A 21,850-nucleotide genomic window follows, 5' to 3' on the forward strand; every position below is an offset into this window, starting at 1 on the left:
TATTATTAACATGAATTCAACTATTCCCTATTGTTGATTAAAGAGACACGGAAACGATACTGTTCTTTTTTAATTTGTAAAAGTCGCCTTTTCATACTATACAACGACACGCATGAAAAATAATTGTTTTTTTTTTAAATTTAAACACGTGTTTTATTCTTGTTTTTCTAAACTTAATCAAACGACGAATGCATTGACTTTATTTTTTTAAAAAACAAAGATTCTAGACAAGTGTGTTTGTGTACAGTAATACTAGTGTTAACTGATAAGTGATTTATCCACGGAGGAAAACATGATTACACAAGTCACTTATATATCAATTGTTGATTATTTTTTCAAAATTCAATAAATTTCTTTTACATTCAACATATTTTAAAAAATTTAAATTTTATCTTTTATTATTTCTTTTTTTTATTTTCTTTTATAATTGTTAATTCGTATGAGTATACACATTATTCCATCCTTAATTTATATTAATAATATGAATTTATCAATGCGTGTGAATTTATATTAATTGATCTTATATATTTTTAATTGGTAGATTATTCGGAAAAAAATATGAAAAAGTAAAAAAAGATAAAATTAATTTTTTTTTAATTTGTTTGATATAAAAAAAAACTGTTGAATATAAGAATAATAACCCTCAATTGTTTGACGTGAGTTGCTATCAAAGAAACGTTTGTAGATCCACTATCTTCCTATCTAAGTATTTAAGTCATGTTAATAAAGTCCTTTGCTATTTTTAGATAGTGGGAGTTTAACATAAGATATGTATGACAAGATGTCTTTTTGATATATCATATTACTTATAGATATTTTAAATGTTTGAACATTATTGGATTGCATATTTCTCTTAATAAATATTGCACTCATATATTCCTTTTCTACGTAGAAATGCGAGTATTTAGCACGTATGATATATATTCCTATGGGATATTATTTTCTGCAATGTTAAAAACTTACTTTTCTTGGATATTGATTGACTGACATTTCTTGGATAATTTTCTACAATGTTATTCCATGTTTTAATAATTTCGTAAAAAGTGGGTTGAATCACTCTCAAATCATATTTTCTCTTATAAGAAAGATTCAAATAAAATAAAGAATGAACTCAAGTAATCAATTACATATTATTAAATTAACATGCTACAGTCTATATCTACGCTCATATCATAAGTGTGTCGTTCTATTGCTTTTATATAATAAAATAATTAATAAATAAAATAAAATAAAATAACATTTTTATAAAACTAACCTTATTATCAATACTAGGAAATATATTTTAAATAAAAATAAAATAAAGAAAGTGATTAATAATATAAGAGTTTGGGGTAGTTATTACTAATGGATTTCGGTTGGTTGAAAAAATGAGTTATTATAAATTTTTTTTTTATATTTTTATATTTTTATGAATAAAAAAAGTGAAATAATTATTAACAAAAAGAACAGTGAAAGCTTAAAATTAGTGAAAGGGTAAAATTAACTAAATATTGTGTATACCAAAAGTGGGTATTCCTTTTGTTAATAGTATAGATTATATAGATTACATTGAAAAGTTTAAATGAAAAAGAAAAAGAAAAAAGAAAAAAATATGAAGAATACTTATTAAATGAACCATTCAAGCTTTGTTTGTTTAACCATCTTCGATCTTCCCATTGCTAAAAAAACATCATCCCACAACCAACAATAATAAATATATATTCAATTTTTTTTGTCATTTTTCAGTATATTACTTTCATCCTCTTAAAAAACTATTACTATGATATGCATTATTTTTATTACTATTGTTATTATTATTAATTTCTATTTCTTCTTTCTGATTTTTTTTTGTCTTTCGTACAGGTTGTACGTCTTTTCCTTCCTTGTACTGCAAAAAACAAGATGTGACGAGGGAAGGAAATCTAATCCAAAGATACGGAAATTCATTGACAGTTATCAACACCACACACACACGGATACATTTTTTCAATCAAATAAATTTGACTGTTAATCAAATAAATTTTATTCGTTATTCTAACGAATCTTGATTCCCGAATAAACATGAAAAAATATTTTTTCCAATCAGTCTTCTCTTAACAAATTAAATGGTATGTAAACACATTTCACCTAATTTCAAGTTTTAACCTACACATTAAAGAGAGTTTCTGTGATACCTCTAAATATTTTGAAAGTCTTGACACCGTTGATTTCTTAACCAATAAAAGTTGTCATATTATTTCTCTTCTCATTAATTAAACTACCTTTTGTTTTTTTTAAGTTAGTCCTTGATTAATGAAAAAAATAAAAAATTACAAATATTTTAAATTAAAAAAATCTGATTAAACCTAAGTTTAAAAGTTTGAATTATAATCTCCTTGATCCCGTAAATTCTGAACCCTAATTTCCTTCGCTCGATATAGCAAGAATGTAACCCTTCTAATTAATAATATTGTTGAAATTTTGTTTAATTCTAATCACAATGAATTCTTAATTATATTTTTTTAAAATAAAATGTTTAATTATACCTCGCTAAACTTATATATTTTCTTAGAATTGAGTTGTTAGTAGTAATAATTATATTGGATCCACTTTATACTTACTGTTAGTTATCACATAAAGAAAGAATGTGTTAAGTGTTTATGACAATTTAATATTCCAAATTCTTACATATGAGAATATTTCAACAGTCTAATATTTTTTTATCGGTAAAAATTAAAAAAAAAAAAAAATTTATAATAATTTAGATACTCTACTCAAATGAATCCCTTAATAAGAGTATAATGTCTTACTCTGTCACATTCCTTATCTGAAAAAAAGAATGAATTTATGAGATAATGATATTAATATAATTTTTTATATGTTCGTCCCATGACTTAATAGAATAATATAATGTAGATAGTACTTGACCCACACCCTGAGGGAAGACAACAAAATGCAAATCAAGATGAAACCATGACAAGCAGTTTCATGCCATTGACGCCCCTCCGCAACGGCTTGTCCTTTACCTATTGAGTCATATTCCCCTGCAATCTTTTCTTTTTTCTAGTCTTTTTATTTTGATAGATTGTCTCTGGCATTATTTTCCTTCCTCTTCCAAAAAGAATAATTTGAAATTCTCTTTCAATATCTCTTTAACACAATCAATATTATTTTTATTTAATACGTTTATAAATAATAGGAAGATTCATAATTTTTTTAATAAAAATACACAATATTAATCTTACTTATTACACCTCTTTTTTTTTAATCTTTCTTCTACCTGTTTAATTTACTATCAAAATAAGATATACAATCAACATATTCCCTTTCCCCAAAAAATAAAAAATAAAAAATCAACTTAAAATGTAGCTTTCTGGCTTTTTACACGCAGGCCGTACTAACATGTTTTTCTTTTTCTTTTTTCATGTGGATTGTACTAATATGTTATTATCTTCTTAAGAAAAACATGTTATCCTTTTAATTTTAACTCAAATAAACAAACTAAGAGTAGTAATTGTATTTGTGAAAAAAAGAAACAGAGTGAGAGAGAGTAGTAGTTGTAAATATATATGCACATTAATTATTTTCCTACAGTACTAGTGCGTCAGACATTTTTTTTTTTCTTAGACGTATATCTACGAACCCATTTATTACTGTTGAATCGGTAATGTGTGTGTTTTAGCCTTAAATTAACGTCAACATTTTTTGGTACATAAATTCAGTCAACATGAGAAAAAGCAGAAGTTAGGAATGCCTGCTTCAATTTTGAAGCACATATACTCATGTAAAGGAGCATCCAAACATGCAGTTAGGAAATTTGAACCGCATCGGATCAACGATTTTTTATTCAATTTTTCATGGTGGTAGTTAAACTAAATTTCAGTATTACAATAACAAATTATTTAAATTATAAAAGAACAATTAATATATAATTTTACCAATATAGCAATAAATATTTAAGGTTATAGAAAGATATACATAACTAATTTAAAATTTTCAAATTTAAAAAAATTAAGAATGATATTGATGTTCTTTAGGAGTATAGGAAATGCAGAGATCCTTTAAACCACTCTATAAAATATATATTTTGTGTTATTTTACGGTGATCAAGAGATAGATTTGAAAATAATTAGATTGAATATAAATAATCAACATGCCTAGGAAAAAAACATTTTGACGTAAAAAATAAAATTAGTTAATTAATTTAATAATTTTAAAAAATATCAAAATGTCTCTCTAATGGCAATGCTGTAAGATTCAGGACATGCATTAACTTTCAAATAAAGTTCAGAACGTTTGAACACACCATCTGAACTCATATTGTTGTCATTGAAAAAGTTTTGGTAATTTCGTTGAGCATCATGCTACCATGTGGTTTTCAATTAACATGTGTATTTAGGACATAGCATGCATAACTTGAACTTTGTTTTCCCAATTAACATGTGTATAAGAAATATGCCTTTAGTAATGTCGCATTTATTCCTTTTGTTTTATTTTACCTGTTTAATTTGAAAGATATATATATAAATCCAAAGGATTTAATATATAATAGACCGACGATATAAATATTTTCATACTATCATTTAACAATAATTTATTATATATAATAAAACTATTAATTTTTATTATAATTACATTAAAAATCATATTTTAATCGAATGATAATGTAAATTATTTTATAGGGTAAGAAAACTAATGATTTAATTAAAAATGTTTAATTGTGTTTTGTAAGGAAGAACTGGGATGGCCGGTAGTGAACAAGTAGTGAGATCAGATGTGACTGACATAAAAAGAGACTGAAAAGGCAGTGGCATTTATAGAATAGGGAGAAAGGCAAGTATACACAATTATTACTTCTCAGAGTCGTAGCTGAGGGTCTCTTTCTTTTAGGTTTTTGTCAATTCTTTAACCTACCCAACATATGCGCATGTGTAATCCCTGCAACTATCATACTAACTAAGGTTTGGGTTTATTCAAGTTTATAGTTCTTACAAGATTGGGGAAAAAGAAAAAGAAAAAGAAAAAGCATACAACGATGGCTATGAATGGATCACCTCGACGGTGGGACGTGAGATTAGTTTTGACATTTTCTCTACTTTTAATCTCAGCCTCTGTTTCTGCTCTTGAACATGTAAACCACAAAAAGATTGATCCCACCACCGCTGAAACTAGTTTTCTTGGCAAAGTCATGAACTTTTTGTGGAGCTCATCTGGGTCTGGATACGAACATACTTGGCCAGTTAGTGTCCTCACTCATCTATTATTATTATTATTATGATTTTCCTCAAAACTCTTTTCTCTCTCCCTCTCTGACCCTATTTCTCTTTATTTAGTTAATTTCATTGAACAATGAAATTATTGAAAATGGACTAATTAAATCTGAATTGGGGTGAACATTAACTAGCTGTGTGTGATTTAATTAATTTGCAGGAAATAGAATTTGGGTGGAGAATAATAACGGGTACGATAATTGGATTCGTAGGATCTGCATTCGGAACTGTGGGTGGTGTTGGTGGGGGTGGCATCTTTGTCACTATGCTCTCCCTTATTATTGGATTTGATGCAAAATCAGCTACTGCAATCTCCAAGTGTAAGCATTACTGATCTCTGTGTGTGAATTATTTCAGCTGACAAATCATTTATTCAACATTTTGTTTATAAACTCGTTTTTTTTTATAAAAAAAAGACTCAACGTGTGTAACTTGGCAACACACTAAGTTCATAAAAAAAATTGATTTCAATCATCACATAAGTTACAATAAATTTTATGTGTGACTAATTTCTGAATCATATAACCTTTTATGATTAAATTATTGTAAATTTAATTTTTATGTCTTGTTAATTAGTGTAAAATATTTTATATTGTAAAATAATTTAAAATTATAATACATATGACTTTTTGGTTTAATATCAATACTTCTAGGGAGCGTTTTTGAAAATTATAGGTTGAAAATTTAGTTTCTCATATTTAATATTAATTTTAAAAAGAATAAAATTCATGAGAAAGATATTTAAAAAAATATTTTTTAATTCATTTTCCATGAAATATTTTTATGGAGAGGTAAAAATCTTACTTTCTATAACAATTTTTTTGTTATTGCAATAAAAATATCATTTTGTTCTATATTAAATTATTTAATATGTTAAAAATACTATGTAATTCTTTTATTATTAAAAAATTTATCTTAATATTTTAATGATAAATCAAATAAATTTTATTTATTTTTTTTAAAAAATAATTTTTAAAATTCATGATTTCCGTAAAAAAAAAACAAAAAAAACTTCTACTGCCAAACCAAATGCCCGGTTAGTTTATGCACTGTCTTTTCAAAATATGATTCCATTAAAAATTTAAAAAGAGAACTTTATCCGGTGTACTTATGCTTTTCGACTATTTGAACCGATTAAATATATAATATGATGTCGGTAATTCTAATGTAAGAAAGCATCGTTGAGAGAATATTATAGGATAAAGATTCGAGTGAGGCATAATATACTGTGATTAGCTTCATGAATCCTGAGAAGGTAGGCCAGATCTAGACTTAAAAACGAAAAATCTTTAATTTCTCTTTTGATCACGTGTGCCAAAAACTTAGACCTACACGATGCTTTTGTTATGCTCTGATTATCTCTTGAAAACTGAAGAAACTTTATGCTCTGAGTATCTTAGAGAAGGAAAACATAACTTTTGATTTTATTTACTATCTTTTTATTGCATCTATTATTTTTCTGCTTCTATTTTTAATAACCATTAGATAATCACCGCTCATAGGTTCACCATTTCTTTTAAATATTATAAACTGACCACGAGGTTGAAGAGTTGTGTTTTTTATTTTTATTTTTTATTCTCCTCTTTGTTGTGGCTTTTATCATCATTCATCTCTCGTTGTCCATTTACTCAACCCTCATTCATCATAGCTACCATATGACTGGTTCCGTGCCTCTGGTCACTTTCCGAAATTGAATTCCTTTATTACATGCTGATGGTGGTAGGGACCCATCAACAATTCTACATTAAGCATTGGGGGACTGGGAGAGCAGTTGTCCAAGGCTTTCTAATAATGTAAACATAAAATATGAACTATTTTCGAATTTAAATAAAAGTATTTAACGGATAGAGAGATTTTTAAATTTATTAATTATTTTATTATTATAATTTAATATAAAATATAAAATTAAATAGTATTAGATAAGAAAGGATTTAAAATTTTATAATGTTTAAAAAATATTTTTAATTAATTTTATAGTTTTTAAATAAACAAACAAATGACAAGATAATACTATATAACGATAAATTTAAAATTTTGTATTAATAATTTTTGGTATAGTTTTTATAATTTAAAATTAAATTAAAATAAAAAAAAATTATGTGGAGATAAGGAAAGTGAGAGAAAACTTTGTAATTCTTTGTGAGTAAAAGTCGCACTTATATAAGAAGAAAAAGGATAATATAGATAGTAAACTAATTGAAAAAGTGGGAAAAATAAGAACCTCCTTCTCCAAGATGTATACTCTAATTTTTTTATTATTATATTATTATTTATAAAATAGTCATCATTTTTTTAATATATATATATATATATATAAAGGTAGTTACATAAATATAATACATTTTGTTAAATAGTAGTGGTGTCAAATGCTAAAATGGAAATATTTTCACCAAAAGTATCAAATTTGTTTGTGGTCATTGAAAAAGAGAGTTACAGTACATATACCATATCCTGTGCTGAGTCGAGCACTCAACTATGGAGTGTACTATGTGATGAAAATTAGTTTATATTTTTTCGCTGAATATCAGTACAGCCTAAAATAGTAGAATCTTTTTGTCACCAAAGTGCTATTGGTCTGGTGAAAATCAATAAATTTTCGGTGCTCAGTACCTATTAAAGTATTAAGGTAGCTTTTGTTTAGGTTATTAATTGGTTAGAAAATTTTGTGAATTCTGAGTGCTCTTGATTTTGATAAAAAGGTATGATTACGGGTGGAGCAGCAGCGACAGTTTTCTACAATTTGAGGCAAAAACATCCTACGCTTGACATGCCAGTGATCGACTACGACTTGGCACTTCTTTTCCAACCAGTGCTGGTGCTTGGAATCAGCATTGGAGTTGCCTTCAATGTGATTTTTGCTGATTGGATGATCACAGTCTTGTTACTAATAATTTTCGTAGGCAAGAAAATTATTAACAACTGAATCTTTTCTTTTCTTCCCTACCAATCCTTTGACTGGGTGTATATGTAAAACAGGAATTGCAACCAAGGCATTCTTAAAAGGAGTTGAGACATGGAAAAAAGAAACCATTATCAAGAAGGTGCTTACATATTCAGAAATCTTTTATTTGGAGTTACCAATAAATTAGCTTTTTGTTACTTCCTTTTAATGCATCTCCTGTTATAATTCCAGGAAACTGCTAGACAATCACAATTTAATGGTAAGTGGGTCAGTAAAAATTCTATTTTTCTTTTTTTGTGGTTTCTAAAACTATCATGTTATTTTCCACATGACACTGTAATTAATTAGGCACTGAAAGGACCGCGGAGGTCGCATATGAGCCTCTACCGGGAGGGCCAAACACAAGCAATCATAAAGAGCCTAAAAAATCCAAGGAAACGGTGAGACTGAGACATCACAAAGTAGCAGCTTCTACTTTCACAAATCAATGACAATTGTTTTCTTTGTGGGAATGACAAATGCCACTGCCATGCAGGGATCAATTCTTGAGAATGTTCGTTGGAAAGCACTTGGAGTTCTTTTCACTGTCTGGGTCCTTATACTTGCCTCCGAGATTGCAAAAGTTGGTAGATATGAAATCAGCAATTCCAATCCGGAATTTCCATTTTGTTTTTCTTCCTACGTGGAGTAGTGATATAATTATGCCTTTGTTTTCAAACAGAGTCACACAACAACTTGTTCAGTGGAATATTGGGTACTTAATCTATTACAGGTGCATGAATTCGCTTCCTCGAAATCACATAACGTGCATGTTCCAACTTGCAATGAATGAACCAGGATCCTGATCATGTATTTTGTGGTTTGTTTGCAGGTCCCTGTGGCATTAGGAGCGACTTCATATCAAGCTGTGCTTCTGTACACAGGGAAGAGAGTGATAGCATCCAAAGGAGATCAACGAACTCAATGGAGAGCGCACCAGCTAATTATGTATTGTTCCTGTGGCATATGCGCTGGTATAGTTGGTGGCTTGCTTGGTCTTGGTGGAGGTTTTATTTTGGGACCTCTTTTCCTCGAGCTAGGAATCCCTCCTCAGGTAACTTTCTCTCTAGGAAATAATTACAAACCCCTTCATGCATCAAAACATACACAACACACGTAATAAAAATACCAAAAAGAGACAAGTTTATAATTAACATGGTTCTTCTTGCCTTGTCCAAAAATCCATCGTAATGAATATTCTTTCCAATAAAATTACAAAATTTTCCCTCTACGTCATCACCCTCTTGCTTAGGACTGTAACCGTCTCTTGTGGTTGGATAATTCTTATTTCAAGAACATGTTTTTATACGTATTGCATTGTAATATTAAGAGACGACGCAATCTTTAAAATAAAGATAAATATTTATTTTAGTTCTAAAAGTAGGAAGTTGTGACAAATTCAATCTTGAAAAAATAAAAATAAAAATTTTGTTTTTAAATATGTAAAAAGTGCGAGTGGTTAATCGGTAGATAACTTAATAATAAATTAATCTCCAAACTTTATAATTAATTAATATCAAATTGATTCTTTAAAAATATAATTTATTATTAAATTGGTCTTTGAACATTACAACTTCACAAATTTAATGATAAAACTGTCATACTTTTTTCATATTTAAATACTAAATTTGAAATTTTCTCTTTTTAGAACCAAAAATAATATTTACACTTTAAATAAAGATAATATCGTTAGATCCAAACAACATTTTACAGAGTTGATAATATCTTTGAATTTTATCTTAAAAATTTGAATTTAAAATTTAAATTATCCTCCCAAGTCCCAACACTTTCATCCTTCTACGGTAGATTTTGTGCTTGTGGACAATTTGACTGAGTTTGTTGTGTCGGTCCCTTGAACTGAATTTGTGACTGGGAATTTTCCTTTCTATGTAGGTGTCAAGTGCTACAGCTACTTTTGCCATGACATTTTCAGCATCTATGTCAGTGGTGGAATATTACCTTCTAAAACGGTTTCCTATTCCTTATAGTAAGTATGGATGAATGGGAACAGAACTAACAAAAATAATCTTATATTCTTATGTCTTTAAATAACTTCAAATATTCACTTTGTGATTTCCTTGAAGCTCTTTACTTCGTGGCTGTATCCACTTTTGCGGCCTTTGTTGGGCAAGTTTTAGTGAGAAAGCTGGTTGCCATACTAGGGAGAGCATCGCTGATCATTTTTATCCTCTCCAGCACCATTTTTGTCAGTGCAATATCACTAGGCAAGTGTCATTAGGGTTTAATTGAGGAGGACTAATTTGTTTATGCCTAAAGGCTTATATTTTTGTAATGCTTGATTAAGATTGCCTCATTTTTTTTCGGTTTTCATTGCAGGTGGTGTGGGCATATCAAACATGATCCAAAGAATTGCAAATAAAGAGTACATGGGGTTTGAAAACCTTTGTACCTACTCAGCCTAGATATTAGAATTCGGATTACAAATTCAATTTCAAGGACTATATAATTGACATTTTTCAATTCGAATTGTTTTTTATCTAGTCAGAATTTTTAGTAGTGTTATGTCAAGAATTTTAAGCGATGAAAAATAATTCAGCGCTTAATTTTTTATTTTTTATTTGTCAAACATGGCTGTATCTTGGACAGAGTTTCTTAAATATATAATCAACGATATCTCTCTTAGCTTCCTCCAGAGTCCAGACACAATTTAAATAAATTGTAGTTCTTACAAGTACCCTGAAGCCTCTTCAATTAACCATCTCTGGCACATCAGAGGTTTGCCTTATAAACGCATCAGATCAGTAAAATTGTTTCTTTCGTGTATGCATGCTATCAGTTATCGGTGTTCAGCTTTACCCAACCCTCTCTGGCAACTACAAGGCTAATAGGGCAGTTGTATGAGATTCCAAATCCACATTATCTAATGTCTCAAAAAAATCATACCCCTTTTTAAAAATTTATTTTATTATTGATTAAAATTAACTAATGATAAGTATTACTATTATATGATATATTATTTGTTACTATTTATTATTATTTAAACTATGCAATTAAAAGATATAAGATGTGTAAAAAAAAAAAAAACTATGTAGTTAAAAGATGTGTATATATGACAAGTATATAAGAGTTGTACTAAATAATTAACATGCAATCTTATTATTTATTTAAAAAGGTTCTATATGAAAAATAGTTTTAAATACATTTTAGACCCCACCTCCTTAAAAAAAAGTTTAATAAAATTAGTAGAGATTCTAAATCTTTTTAAAATACATAAATTATATTACAATTAAAATTCATAATCAATATATATTTTTAAGTATGTAAATTATATTTTGAATTTATATGAACAATTTAAATTATGATATAAAATTATTTTAATGATTGATAATTTTTTAATAAAATATTAAGAATCAATTTAAAGATAAAAAATATAGAGGATAAATTAAAGTGATAAAGGTAGTTAACAAGATTAATTTATACATAAATATAAAATAATATTAATTGGAAATAATTGACAGTTAAATTTTTTTAGTTAGTTGCAAGAGTAATTATAAAAGTACACCTCCATTTTTTTAAATGTTTAATTAAGGAAACAGGGAGTGAGCCTTTAGTTTTTCAAGTTGTACTTTCTTTTTCTGTCCGTTATCGTCCTATATTATTTTATATGTACCAAGAAAAAATATTAAATAAATAAATAGAATAATAATTTTATAAAATTAATCTTATATTATCATTAATTTATTTATAAAATTTATTATTCATCATTAATATTACATTAAAAAATAAAATTGATAATTATTTTAATTTTTTTTTCTTACACAACAATTATAATAACACAAAAAAACATTTACTACTTGCCAGCATTTATAATAATTGAAATAATTGTAATTTTCCAAATCCAACTCACCACCATTTATTATTGCCACTCCTTGCCAGCATTTTGCATTAATTGCATTGTCATCGTCAAACACGAGACGCTTTAAACGATTATCAAGTTGTTCCAAACACAATTTTCAGGAAATAAATGAAACAACTGTGAAAATAAGGCTTTTAGGTTCGAATTAATCTGGACTTGTATGATGCTCGTCATGGTTTCAGAAGCAAAATGTTTGGTGGAAAATGATACGTGGAGTAACTGAATTTAGCATATCCACGAGCTAAAACACTCTTGAACGTACAATTATTAACATGCTAGCAGTTGGCTACTTTCATTTCACCGACAAACTAGTACAAATTATTAAAAGTACGAAACGGGGAAACCAATATACAAACTTGCACATGCATATCATGAATTAGTGCAAGTCGCTGGATTTTTTTTACTAAAACGGGTGATTTTGGAGAGGTAATTAATGGTATGGGTAATTCAATAAAATATTTATCTATCATGAGTATTTTTGTCACATCAAATTTGACCGTTGTCTGTCAAAATGATGTCATCAATTTATCATTTCTTATTTAATAGGTGATGTCATTCTCTTCCATGTTACTACTTAGCGGTGGTAATTTGTAATACCACCATATTTCATGTCACCAGCTTGTCTTTTGTATTGTAATGGTGACACTATCTTATTTCATCTTATCCCTTTAGGTGACTTGTTAAAACAAGTAATGTCATTATGACAATTGTTACATAGGAGGTGTCACTTTAAAAGTTTTATCCTTCATTTTATATTTAGTAATTATAATTGTAATTAAATAATTTAATTTAAATAAATTAAATAATTAAATAATTTGTGACTTTAATTAAATTAATTTAAGTAATTTTAATAGTTAAATGATTTAAGTGATTTTAGGTTTTAATAATGTTAATTTTAATTTAAGTGACTTTAGTTAATTTTGAATGTTGTTATTATTTTTATAAATTGTTGAACTTTAGGGTTTGGAAATATTGATTAGAATTTAGGGTTATTGGTTTTATCAGGTTTGTGTTTCAATTTATTGAGAGTTTTTTCTATTAAATAGCAAAAAAATGAGTGAAATTGAAATGCATTATAATAATTACAAAGACAATTTGGATGAAATGATTTTGTTTTTCATTCATGGTACTGATGTCAATTTTGTGGACAATTGCCCATCGTGCTTTTGTGCCCGCATTGGTTACTAGTGTATGCCTGTTGAGATTGAGACCAATCCATTTTATTCCTAATGCATGTAGACCTTGTATGACCCTTAAGACGTAATTTAGACTTATATGAAATAATGATAGGAGCAGTCCTTTTAGGTATGATTTCTTGAGAACCAAACAAAGGGATTTTTAGTTTGCAAAATATGCTTGAATGATGGTGTTGATTTTGTATACCTTATCCAGCTATGGGTGCAGTAATATTTGTAAGCTTGAAAGGATCTACACTCAGTTGTTCAAGCTGTTGGCCTTCACGATGGGCTCACCTAGATCGCAAGACACGATTTTCTTTCTCACTCCATACAGCCTCTCACACATGCATCTATTGGAGTTTCAAGCCATAATAACAAAAATCGTCTCGTGGGTGGATCTGGATGAACTATTGGAACTTCAGCCATAATTCCCAATATATCAAATCCTATATTATTTTCCAATAGATTTTCTTAAAAAAATAACAACTTACTGAAGAATATAAAACAAAGTTCCCTACATCTTTCTAATGCATAAAAAAATTTAAAAATTATTATAACTTAAAAAACAAAAAAATCGTAATAAATTAACCAATAAATAAAAACAAATATTTTGCTACTACATTTTCCTAATAAAATGTCAACAAATAAAAATGATAAAAAAAAATAAAGAGACTACCAAAAATATAAATAAAGTCAAATATAAAATCAACTAAAGTATATGTTGCATTTTAATCAAATTTAACAAATAAAATTTACAAATAAAACACAATAACATTATAAAAAAATAAACAGTAAAAATAAGAACAAACTTCCTACCTCATACAATTTTTTTTATTTCTAAAACTCACTTAACAACTAAAAAAATTAATAAAAGATTAAAGTATTTAAACACAAACAAATTCTGAATATAAACTATAATGGTAGACAAAATTAAAAATAATAATTCCCCATATCGTATTATAATTTTTTAATTTCTACAACATACTAGACAACTAAAAAAGGGCTAAAAAACATAAAAAAAAAATTCACAAATATAATATCAACTATATTATTTTCTAATACATTTTCTTTAAAAAAACAACTTTGAAGAATATAAAAATAAGATCCCTACATCTTTCTAAATCATACAAAAAATTTAAAATATTATTAAAATATAAAAAACAACAAATTTCCTAAAATATTTTTTAAAAAATAAACAAATAAACAAACATTTTCCTAATGAAATATCAACAAATAAAACTGAAAAGATAAAAAAAAGAGCTACCAAAATATAAATAAACAAAAATATTAAATCAACTAAATTAGTATATACTGCATTTTAATCAAATTTAACAAATAAAATTCACAAATAAAACACAATAACAATATAAAAAAACAGTAAAGGTAAAAAAATTTCCTAGCTCATATACAATTTTTTTTTATTTCTACAACTTACAGTTCAACTAAAAAAATTAATAAAACGGTTGAAAAAAAATGACATAATAAGTTAAAAATATTTCAGAAATAACATAAAAAAATATATATTTTACTACTATATTTTCACAATAAAATATATAAAAAATATAAAACATAAAAAAATGAGCTACCAAATAAAATTTGAAAATAAAACACAATAACAATATAAAAAATAAAGACGAGTGGCCTAATAAATTAAAATAAATAAATATTTTTCTACCATACTTTCCTAATACAGTATCAACAACAAAAAATACCAAATGACACAGACAACAACTTTATAATAAAAAAACAGAAAAAATAAAAAGAACTTACCTTGCAAAACGCCTCGTATTGTCCCGTCAAACGTCCCCCTGATTGGCCCAACAAGAGGCAAATGCAGACTGGCCACGTGACTACCTTTTGAATGATAAATTGTTCATTGGCACCTCTTTGTGCAATAGAAAAAAAAAATGACAGGTAAATATTATGTTGAATCACCCATATCCGTAATTATTTCCTCAAAATCACCCATTTTGATAAAAAAAAACCCGCAAATTGCTCGTCCGTATTCACGGACACAAGCCATCCTAAGAGTCATTCGGAGTTCATCCGTAAAAGTAAATGTTGGTTATGAATAAGAATTAAACCCGTAACTGTAAGGTTATTAGTATAATATTCTAATTAACTAAATTAATAAGTGAATTATATTATAAAATAAATAATTTTATTATATATAACACTAAATTTTTTAATATATATTTAATATACATGTAAATTTGTGACAATTAATTTTAATATAAATTATATTAATTATTTAATTCATATATTTTCTATAAATACAAAATATTTATTATTAAAAATTTTAATATATATTAAATTTTGTAATAATAAAAAAAGTTTAACGCACAAATGAGTAATTTAATATATTAATAATTAAAAATAAAATAAAATTTTAAGGAATTAAAAAAAATCAAAAAATCAATACGGATGAACTTCATCCATATGTTTTATATCAAAATTTTGTAATAGTAAATATCTTTTATTTGTAAAAAGAATATATGGATTAAATTATTCGTATGATTTATATCAAAATTAATTGTCATAAAATTTATTATTTAAATTTACATACGCATTAAATATACATTAAAAACTTTAGTGCTATGTATAATAACATTATTTATTTTATAATATAATTGGCTTGTTAGTTTAGTAAGTTAGAGTATTGCATTAATAACCTGAAAGTCACATGTTCAATTTTTGCTTGAATTATTAATTTTAAATTAATTCATCACAAATATTTTTAAAAAAAACCTATAAAAAAATGAACTTCATCCATTGCTCGGAGCACCTAGCAACACCCCTCGCGAAGCTGAATAAGCTTGCCTACAACTTTTTTTTTTTTTTTTCGAATTATAAAAGCTTGAGTTTGATATGTGTCAATGCATCAACTTTAAGCCTGTGATTTGCAGGTTTCTATGAGATGCAAATGGAAAGTGTTGATCGGTACAATGTTTGGTGTATCAAGTATGTTCTGTAGTTCATTACATGTTATAATTTGACTAGCTTTCGCAATTTAGCAGTAAGCTAACTCAAATAATAATAGACTAACTCATATTTGGACCACCATAAAATGGCAGGGGAAAGGTTAATAAAAATTAGAAAATGCTTACGCAAGACAACATAATATTTGTTTCTTTCCATAATGTTTTACTTTCTTCATGGTTAAGTGTTTTTCTCCCAAAACTTTTTGATATGTTCTATAACTCATCTTTGACGACTTGATTCTTGACTTTTACATATTTGTTAATGGATGCAGCCAACTCTTTCAAACTAGATTTTGTGGAAAGTTTGATCTGCATAAAAAAAAAAGTGTTTTGTTATAGTAGAGTGGTAATTACATAAACCGAATTTCTGTCGCCAAAATTAGAGTCCTGAGAAGTAATTACCGGATTTGCCTTATCGTCTGCTCTGTAAAGTAGAAGCGTGGGGTAGTCATTCACCTGAAATATTAAGCAAAGGTAAAACACATCTTCAGTAAACATAAACTTTGTTTAAATTGGTCATATCAATATGGAATAAACATTTGTCCTTGATAAAATCCCATGAAAAACAGATGACAAGCCTTTTCATCACACTTACTTGCAGTTTTGGATGTTCATTTGCTGAAGCATCTATCCTTGCAAATATTAGATTACTTGATCCTTTGTAGTGCTTTGCCAACTTCTCTACTTGCTTGCTAGTGGCCTCACAGTTGATGCACCAAGGCGTAAATACCTGTTTCAGTCATGACTCATGAGTGCAAAATCCACCAAGGAGAAGCCAATACCTTTTGGAATAATAAAAAAAAATCCCAAAGCTGGCCAACTAATATTTTCAACAAAATTTGCCCAACTACTCCAAAAGCTTAAGCTACAAGGTGAACACACATGAATGGCATTATACTTCTAACTTGTCCCCTCATGTGAGAGTAGCATGGACAATGCATAAACCCACCTACCTTGAGCTGAAATTAAACATTTTTTTACTAAAAGATTGAGGGCGATAGAGATCAAAATTTATACCACTTGGTCATAGACTCTTAAGAGAATCTGATACCACGACATGAACCAATTATCCCAAAAGCTTAAGCAATTAAGTAAATACACATGAATGATTTTATATAATATTTCTAACACAAACAAACTAATGAAGTTTGAACATGCGACATAAAATCTAGAAGGGATAAAACTTTGCAAACCTCCAAGAGCACATCCTTCTCGCTGCTCAAGATTTCATCATCAAATGTTTTCCCGACAATAACATGGACACTTGATTCTGTCTGAAATTTCCAATGCCACGATGATTAATTAAGAAGACATTGAATTAAGTTACAGGACTAAAATCAATAACTTCCATCTTTTATTGTTCTATTCTAATATTATAATCATAGAGCACGTTATGTATATCTTTAGGAATGAATCTGAAATATTTTCCACTAGTTCAAATTCAATTGATTCACTTTAATTTGAAAGAATTAAAGGACCACTATGACACTGAATGCAACTAATTTGTTGAATTGTCTAAAACTAAAGTAGGACAGACACCTTGCAGGTGTAGGGAAATTATGCAGAAAATATTGAATGATACTCACATTATCTGGAATTGGCTGTGACTTGAAGTAAGGTGACAAAGACCCTTGCACAAGGTTATTGCAGAACTCCTGCAGAATGTCATTTTAACATTAATTAGTCTCCTTTGGTAGGTGATCAATGCAAGGAGAAATTATATGAACAAAAGAGAAGATAATACTTCAATATTGCTTTGTGTTGGTTTTGTCTCCAACAAATATTTTGAGCTCATTGCATTATCAAATGCGGCGACCTATTCGGCACACCAAGAAGTAAATCACATCAGTTGCCACAATTATCTAAACTAATAAAACAATCCGAACAAATCATTGTTATTAACTCATAAACTAACCACAGTATTTTTTGATTCTTCAAGACCAAACAATGTTAAGAAGGGCTTTGCAAGGTTCTCATCATTAATATCCACATATATAAACATTATCTGCATTTAAACAAAAGAATTAGACCAAAAGTTCTAAAAGATGCAGGAAAATGGTTTGTAAGTCCCAAATGTAGGCCAAAGTAACTAATCAATCACCTTTGACTTGAATGTTTTTGCAACATCTTGAAGAGTTTCAAGAAGATTCTTGAAGTCATCAATGTTTGCAAAGACTAAAACCTAGAGAAAAAAGCAGACAATTAACCTTGATATAAGTAACTAGTAAGCTTGAATAGAAACATAATGAATAAAACTAGTAAGGAACAGTCCATACAGCCTGTATTATTCATTAACGACAAAGAAAAGTCACTTGGCGGTATGCAGTTGGAGTAAATTTTAGTACATCCTTTAGTGGCTTAGTTTCTGCAAGTTGCTTAAAGATTATAAATATTGGTCTTTTAACCAAATTACAGTTATTGAAAATGATCAAATTGGATGAGAAGAAGCATGGCCAAGTTCTGAACCAATTTTGGTAGTTCAGATTCTCCAGAATATTTTTGTATGTAAGAAGTACTGCTCAATAAGTTCTGAAAAAGACATTCATTCCCTTTACAAAATACTCAAATATTACACTTAATATTTGCAGCATCTCAGTGTATTAAATTGATCAGGTCATTGCACTGACTATATTGCAAATTACTCAAATATTACACTTAGTATCCCAGTTAAAGGCAGAATAGGAACAGAACTTCAAGTCAAGAATATCTAATGTAGATTAAACTTGGAAATAAAAGTGACCTGAAGCTTGATGGGGCTGGAGTAGACTCTGATAGAATTCATTTCAGTCAGCTTTGTAACTAATGGAAACTTGTTGTAGTCTACAAATTCCAGTATTTTATTCATTGTGAAAGCTCCATCTGCACAATCAGGAAAGTTTAGCATGTTGCCTTAGTCAGTCTTAACTACTCACCATTTGGTGTGATTGATTTGGGGAGGGGGGACAGACATAAAGCTAAGAGGAAAAAAATCATGTTATGCATAACAAACCTATAATGCGGTCTACCAAATTTTAACTGCTTAAATAACATAAAGGTGATCAATGTAAATACATTACCCGCCCAAAGTTAATAGAAAGGACGGGAGGTTCAAGTTTGTTCTCCTTGCATGGTTTAATTGGCAACAAACATAGAATTCACTTATTAAGATTTTGCCAGTTTAAGTGATACCGGTATATCAATATCTGTTTTACTTGCATAATTTAATGTAGCAACACTAGAATGAATTCAACATATGGATAGAAACCAACTACAGACTCACCATATGCAGTGTATCTTTCGGGTTCGCTCTTGACAATTCCAAGAAATTGATCAGTAGGCTTGATATCTGGATAAAGAACTTGAGCAAGCTCTACCTGATTTGTTTCAACAAACTGGATTTCATTATCAGACTGTGCAGCACTCACAAATTCTTCATAATCAGGTCCCTGCGATATTTTAACAAAAAATGCTATAAAACCACCCTACAAAATTCAGAGTTAATGTAATTTTTTTTTATCAACATGTGAATTCATCAACAAAAAGTCATCTACAGCACCACATACTACGTTAATTGATCAACTCCACAACTCCCACTCATCTGCACCTCCTGTCAATTTGGAACCTCTAGTCTGATCACCCTAGCATACCTTAACTCATAAATTAACTTACCTCAAATTTATCAAACCGACCAATAAGGAATGTTTGATACTTTCTCAGAAACTTTTCTGCTTCTGTCACTGAACCTATCCGAATAACAGGAGTACTAGTCTTTTTTTGTGCCCATATCACTATATCATCTCTGAAAGCACCACGAAAACAAATAAGCAGATAAATGATGCACAAATACAATATGTATCCGATATGGTGATACAACAATCCCAAAAATATATAAGATACAATTGGTGTAAGAGTGCAAGATACATATCTAGATATGTATAAAAATTCATAAAATATATAATTGCAATTCTGCAAATTCAAATTATGAACATACTTCTTGGACATTATTAAAAACAAAAACAAAAAGTTATAAATCGTTGTTATCACAAATCACTTCCTAGTTCCTATTGTCTACAAATCAATATCATTCCTTTCTTAAAACCATCCATAAAGAGAACAAGTTTCATTTGGTTCATCAAGGGAAAATGCCTCTATGTATCCATACTATACATGCTTTCTATATCCCTATTGGATTTTCATAACTTTATCCAAGAGTATCAGTATCAGATTCGTATCCGATAAGCCAATTACAAGTGAAAGGAGTTAGAGCATCTTACGCTGCGAAACCACCTGAGTAGGGCTGAGAGGTGCCGTTGACAAAGAGAAGCAGAGTGGGGAAGCCTTTGACTCCAAGGAAAGAAGCTGGCTTGGAATACCTGTCAGCATCAAGTTTGGCCAAAACAAGAGGGCTTCCCAATTCCTTGAGAGAAGTTGCAGCCTCTGCAAAATGGGGCATGAGCTCAGCACTCCTTGGACACCAAGGTGCATACCCCAGAACAAGAACGAACTCGTTCCCATTAACAACCCTCTCTGTGTTGTCGTTGTTGAGCTCAATTACGATCCTTTGGGCTTTGCTCAAAACCTCTGCTTCGGATAACTTCTCGCCACCCTTTTCCGCTTCTTGCTCTACTTCCTCATCCACTGCTAACAATTCCTCCAACTCATCCTCAACCTCTGAGGCAACGTTAAACCTCAGCACCAAGAGAAGGGTGAGAAGGACCAAGATGAATCTTAAAGTGGGTTTCATCGTACACATGTTGCTTGTTGCCTACTTGAATTGGTTTGGGATCAAGATCTGATGCGGGGTGTTGAAAAGTTTATGAATTTGGGAAAAGTGTCACACAATGCACATCAGTGAAGATGTATGTGAAGTGTGAAATAAAACGCTGTAATAACAGTGAGTAATGACAAACTATGAACGCGCCTTAATTTCAGGGGCCACCATGTTAACAAGATTTCAGTAGAGTGAAAGCCTGCCACTATCCTTGACCATTAAGAAAGGAAAATGTTTTTTTAATGCGAGAAAAAAATGAGGATAAAAATTTCAGATTTTTATTAGGAGAAGAAGTTCATGTGATATATTTTTTTCTTAATCCTCCAATTTTCATAAGAGTAAAAATAAAGAAATTTGATTAATCTGAAGTTGGATGATTAAGAAGTAAATAAATTTTAATAAAAAATTATTTATGTGAAAAATCAAATTCAAATTTATCGGAATGATTTATTATTTTAGTCAAAACAGTTTTATAATTAAAATAAAGTGTAATAAATAGAAGACAGTTTATTGAAATGGTAAAGATAAAATATAAGTTATAAACTCAAATAACATTTTAATTAGAGCCCGAAATAGGAAAATCCATTATAAACTAGTGACATGAACTTATTTATCAAACACTTTTTTTTTTCGTGAAACATGGTTATAATCTAAACAAACTATAAACTACCTGCGAAAAAATCGTATAATTTTCTCATTTAGTCTGACCCAAGTATCTTCTTTCCATTTTCTACCCATCCAAGCTATGCATCAATAACTAATTTTTGGGAAAAAGGAGGGGCTAAGGCCCAAAACCAGTAATGCGAGTTTAATTTGTGTACGTACAATAAATACAACCTGATTTTTTCTTCTTTTGTTGTTGTGTTAAGATCATTCTTGTGTCCCATTTCTTGTT

The 21,850-nt window shown here is 28.7% G+C and overlaps 2 protein-coding genes across 2 annotated transcripts; one reads left to right on the forward strand and one right to left on the reverse strand.

Annotated features, from left to right (window-relative positions):
- The first annotated feature begins 4,773 nt into the window (after positions 1 to 4,773).
- Positions 4,774 to 10,812, forward strand: LOC100816528 (sulfite exporter TauE/SafE family protein 3). The gene is made up of 12 exons (XM_003546388.4): positions 4,774 to 5,197; positions 5,389 to 5,548; positions 7,928 to 8,128; positions 8,205 to 8,269; positions 8,362 to 8,389; positions 8,479 to 8,570; positions 8,666 to 8,752; positions 8,852 to 8,902; positions 9,002 to 9,223; positions 10,063 to 10,156; positions 10,254 to 10,394; positions 10,507 to 10,812. The coding sequence occupies exons 1-12, from the start codon at positions 4,994 to 4,996 to the stop codon at positions 10,590 to 10,592; spliced, it is 1,431 nt and encodes a 476-aa protein (XP_003546436.3). The 5' UTR covers positions 4,774 to 4,993; the 3' UTR covers positions 10,593 to 10,812.
- Positions 10,813 to 16,278: 5,466 nt separating this feature from the next.
- LOC100526845 (protein disulfide isomerase like protein) lies at positions 16,279 to 21,148 on the reverse strand. Its single transcript, NM_001251788.1, is given in 12 exon segments — positions 16,279 to 16,514; positions 16,608 to 16,661; positions 16,801 to 16,935; positions 17,399 to 17,479; positions 17,792 to 17,860; positions 17,950 to 18,021; positions 18,121 to 18,210; positions 18,307 to 18,387; positions 18,946 to 19,064; positions 19,465 to 19,630; positions 19,854 to 19,983; positions 20,459 to 21,148. Coding segments are annotated over 12 exon segments (1,572 nt in total). The 5' UTR covers positions 20,938 to 21,148; the 3' UTR covers positions 16,279 to 16,418.
- Between the last annotated feature and the right edge of the window lie 702 nt (positions 21,149 to 21,850).

Source organism: Glycine max, chromosome 15 (assembly GCF_000004515.6).
Source record: "Glycine max cultivar Williams 82 chromosome 15, Glycine_max_v4.0, whole genome shotgun sequence".
Taxonomy (NCBI): domain Eukaryota; kingdom Viridiplantae; phylum Streptophyta; class Magnoliopsida; order Fabales; family Fabaceae; genus Glycine; species Glycine max.

Coding starts and splice junctions, on each gene's coding strand:
- LOC100816528 (XM_003546388.4), top strand. CDS start 4,994: ATGGCTATGAATGGATCACCTCGACGGTGGGACGTGAGATTAGTTTTG. Junction 5,549..7,927: donor AGCTACTGCAATCTCCAAGT/GTAAGCATTACT, acceptor TTTGATAAAAAG/GTATGATTACGGGTGGAGCA. Junction 8,270..8,361: donor AAGAAACCATTATCAAGAAG/GTGCTTACATAT, acceptor TTATAATTCCAG/GAAACTGCTAGACAATCACA.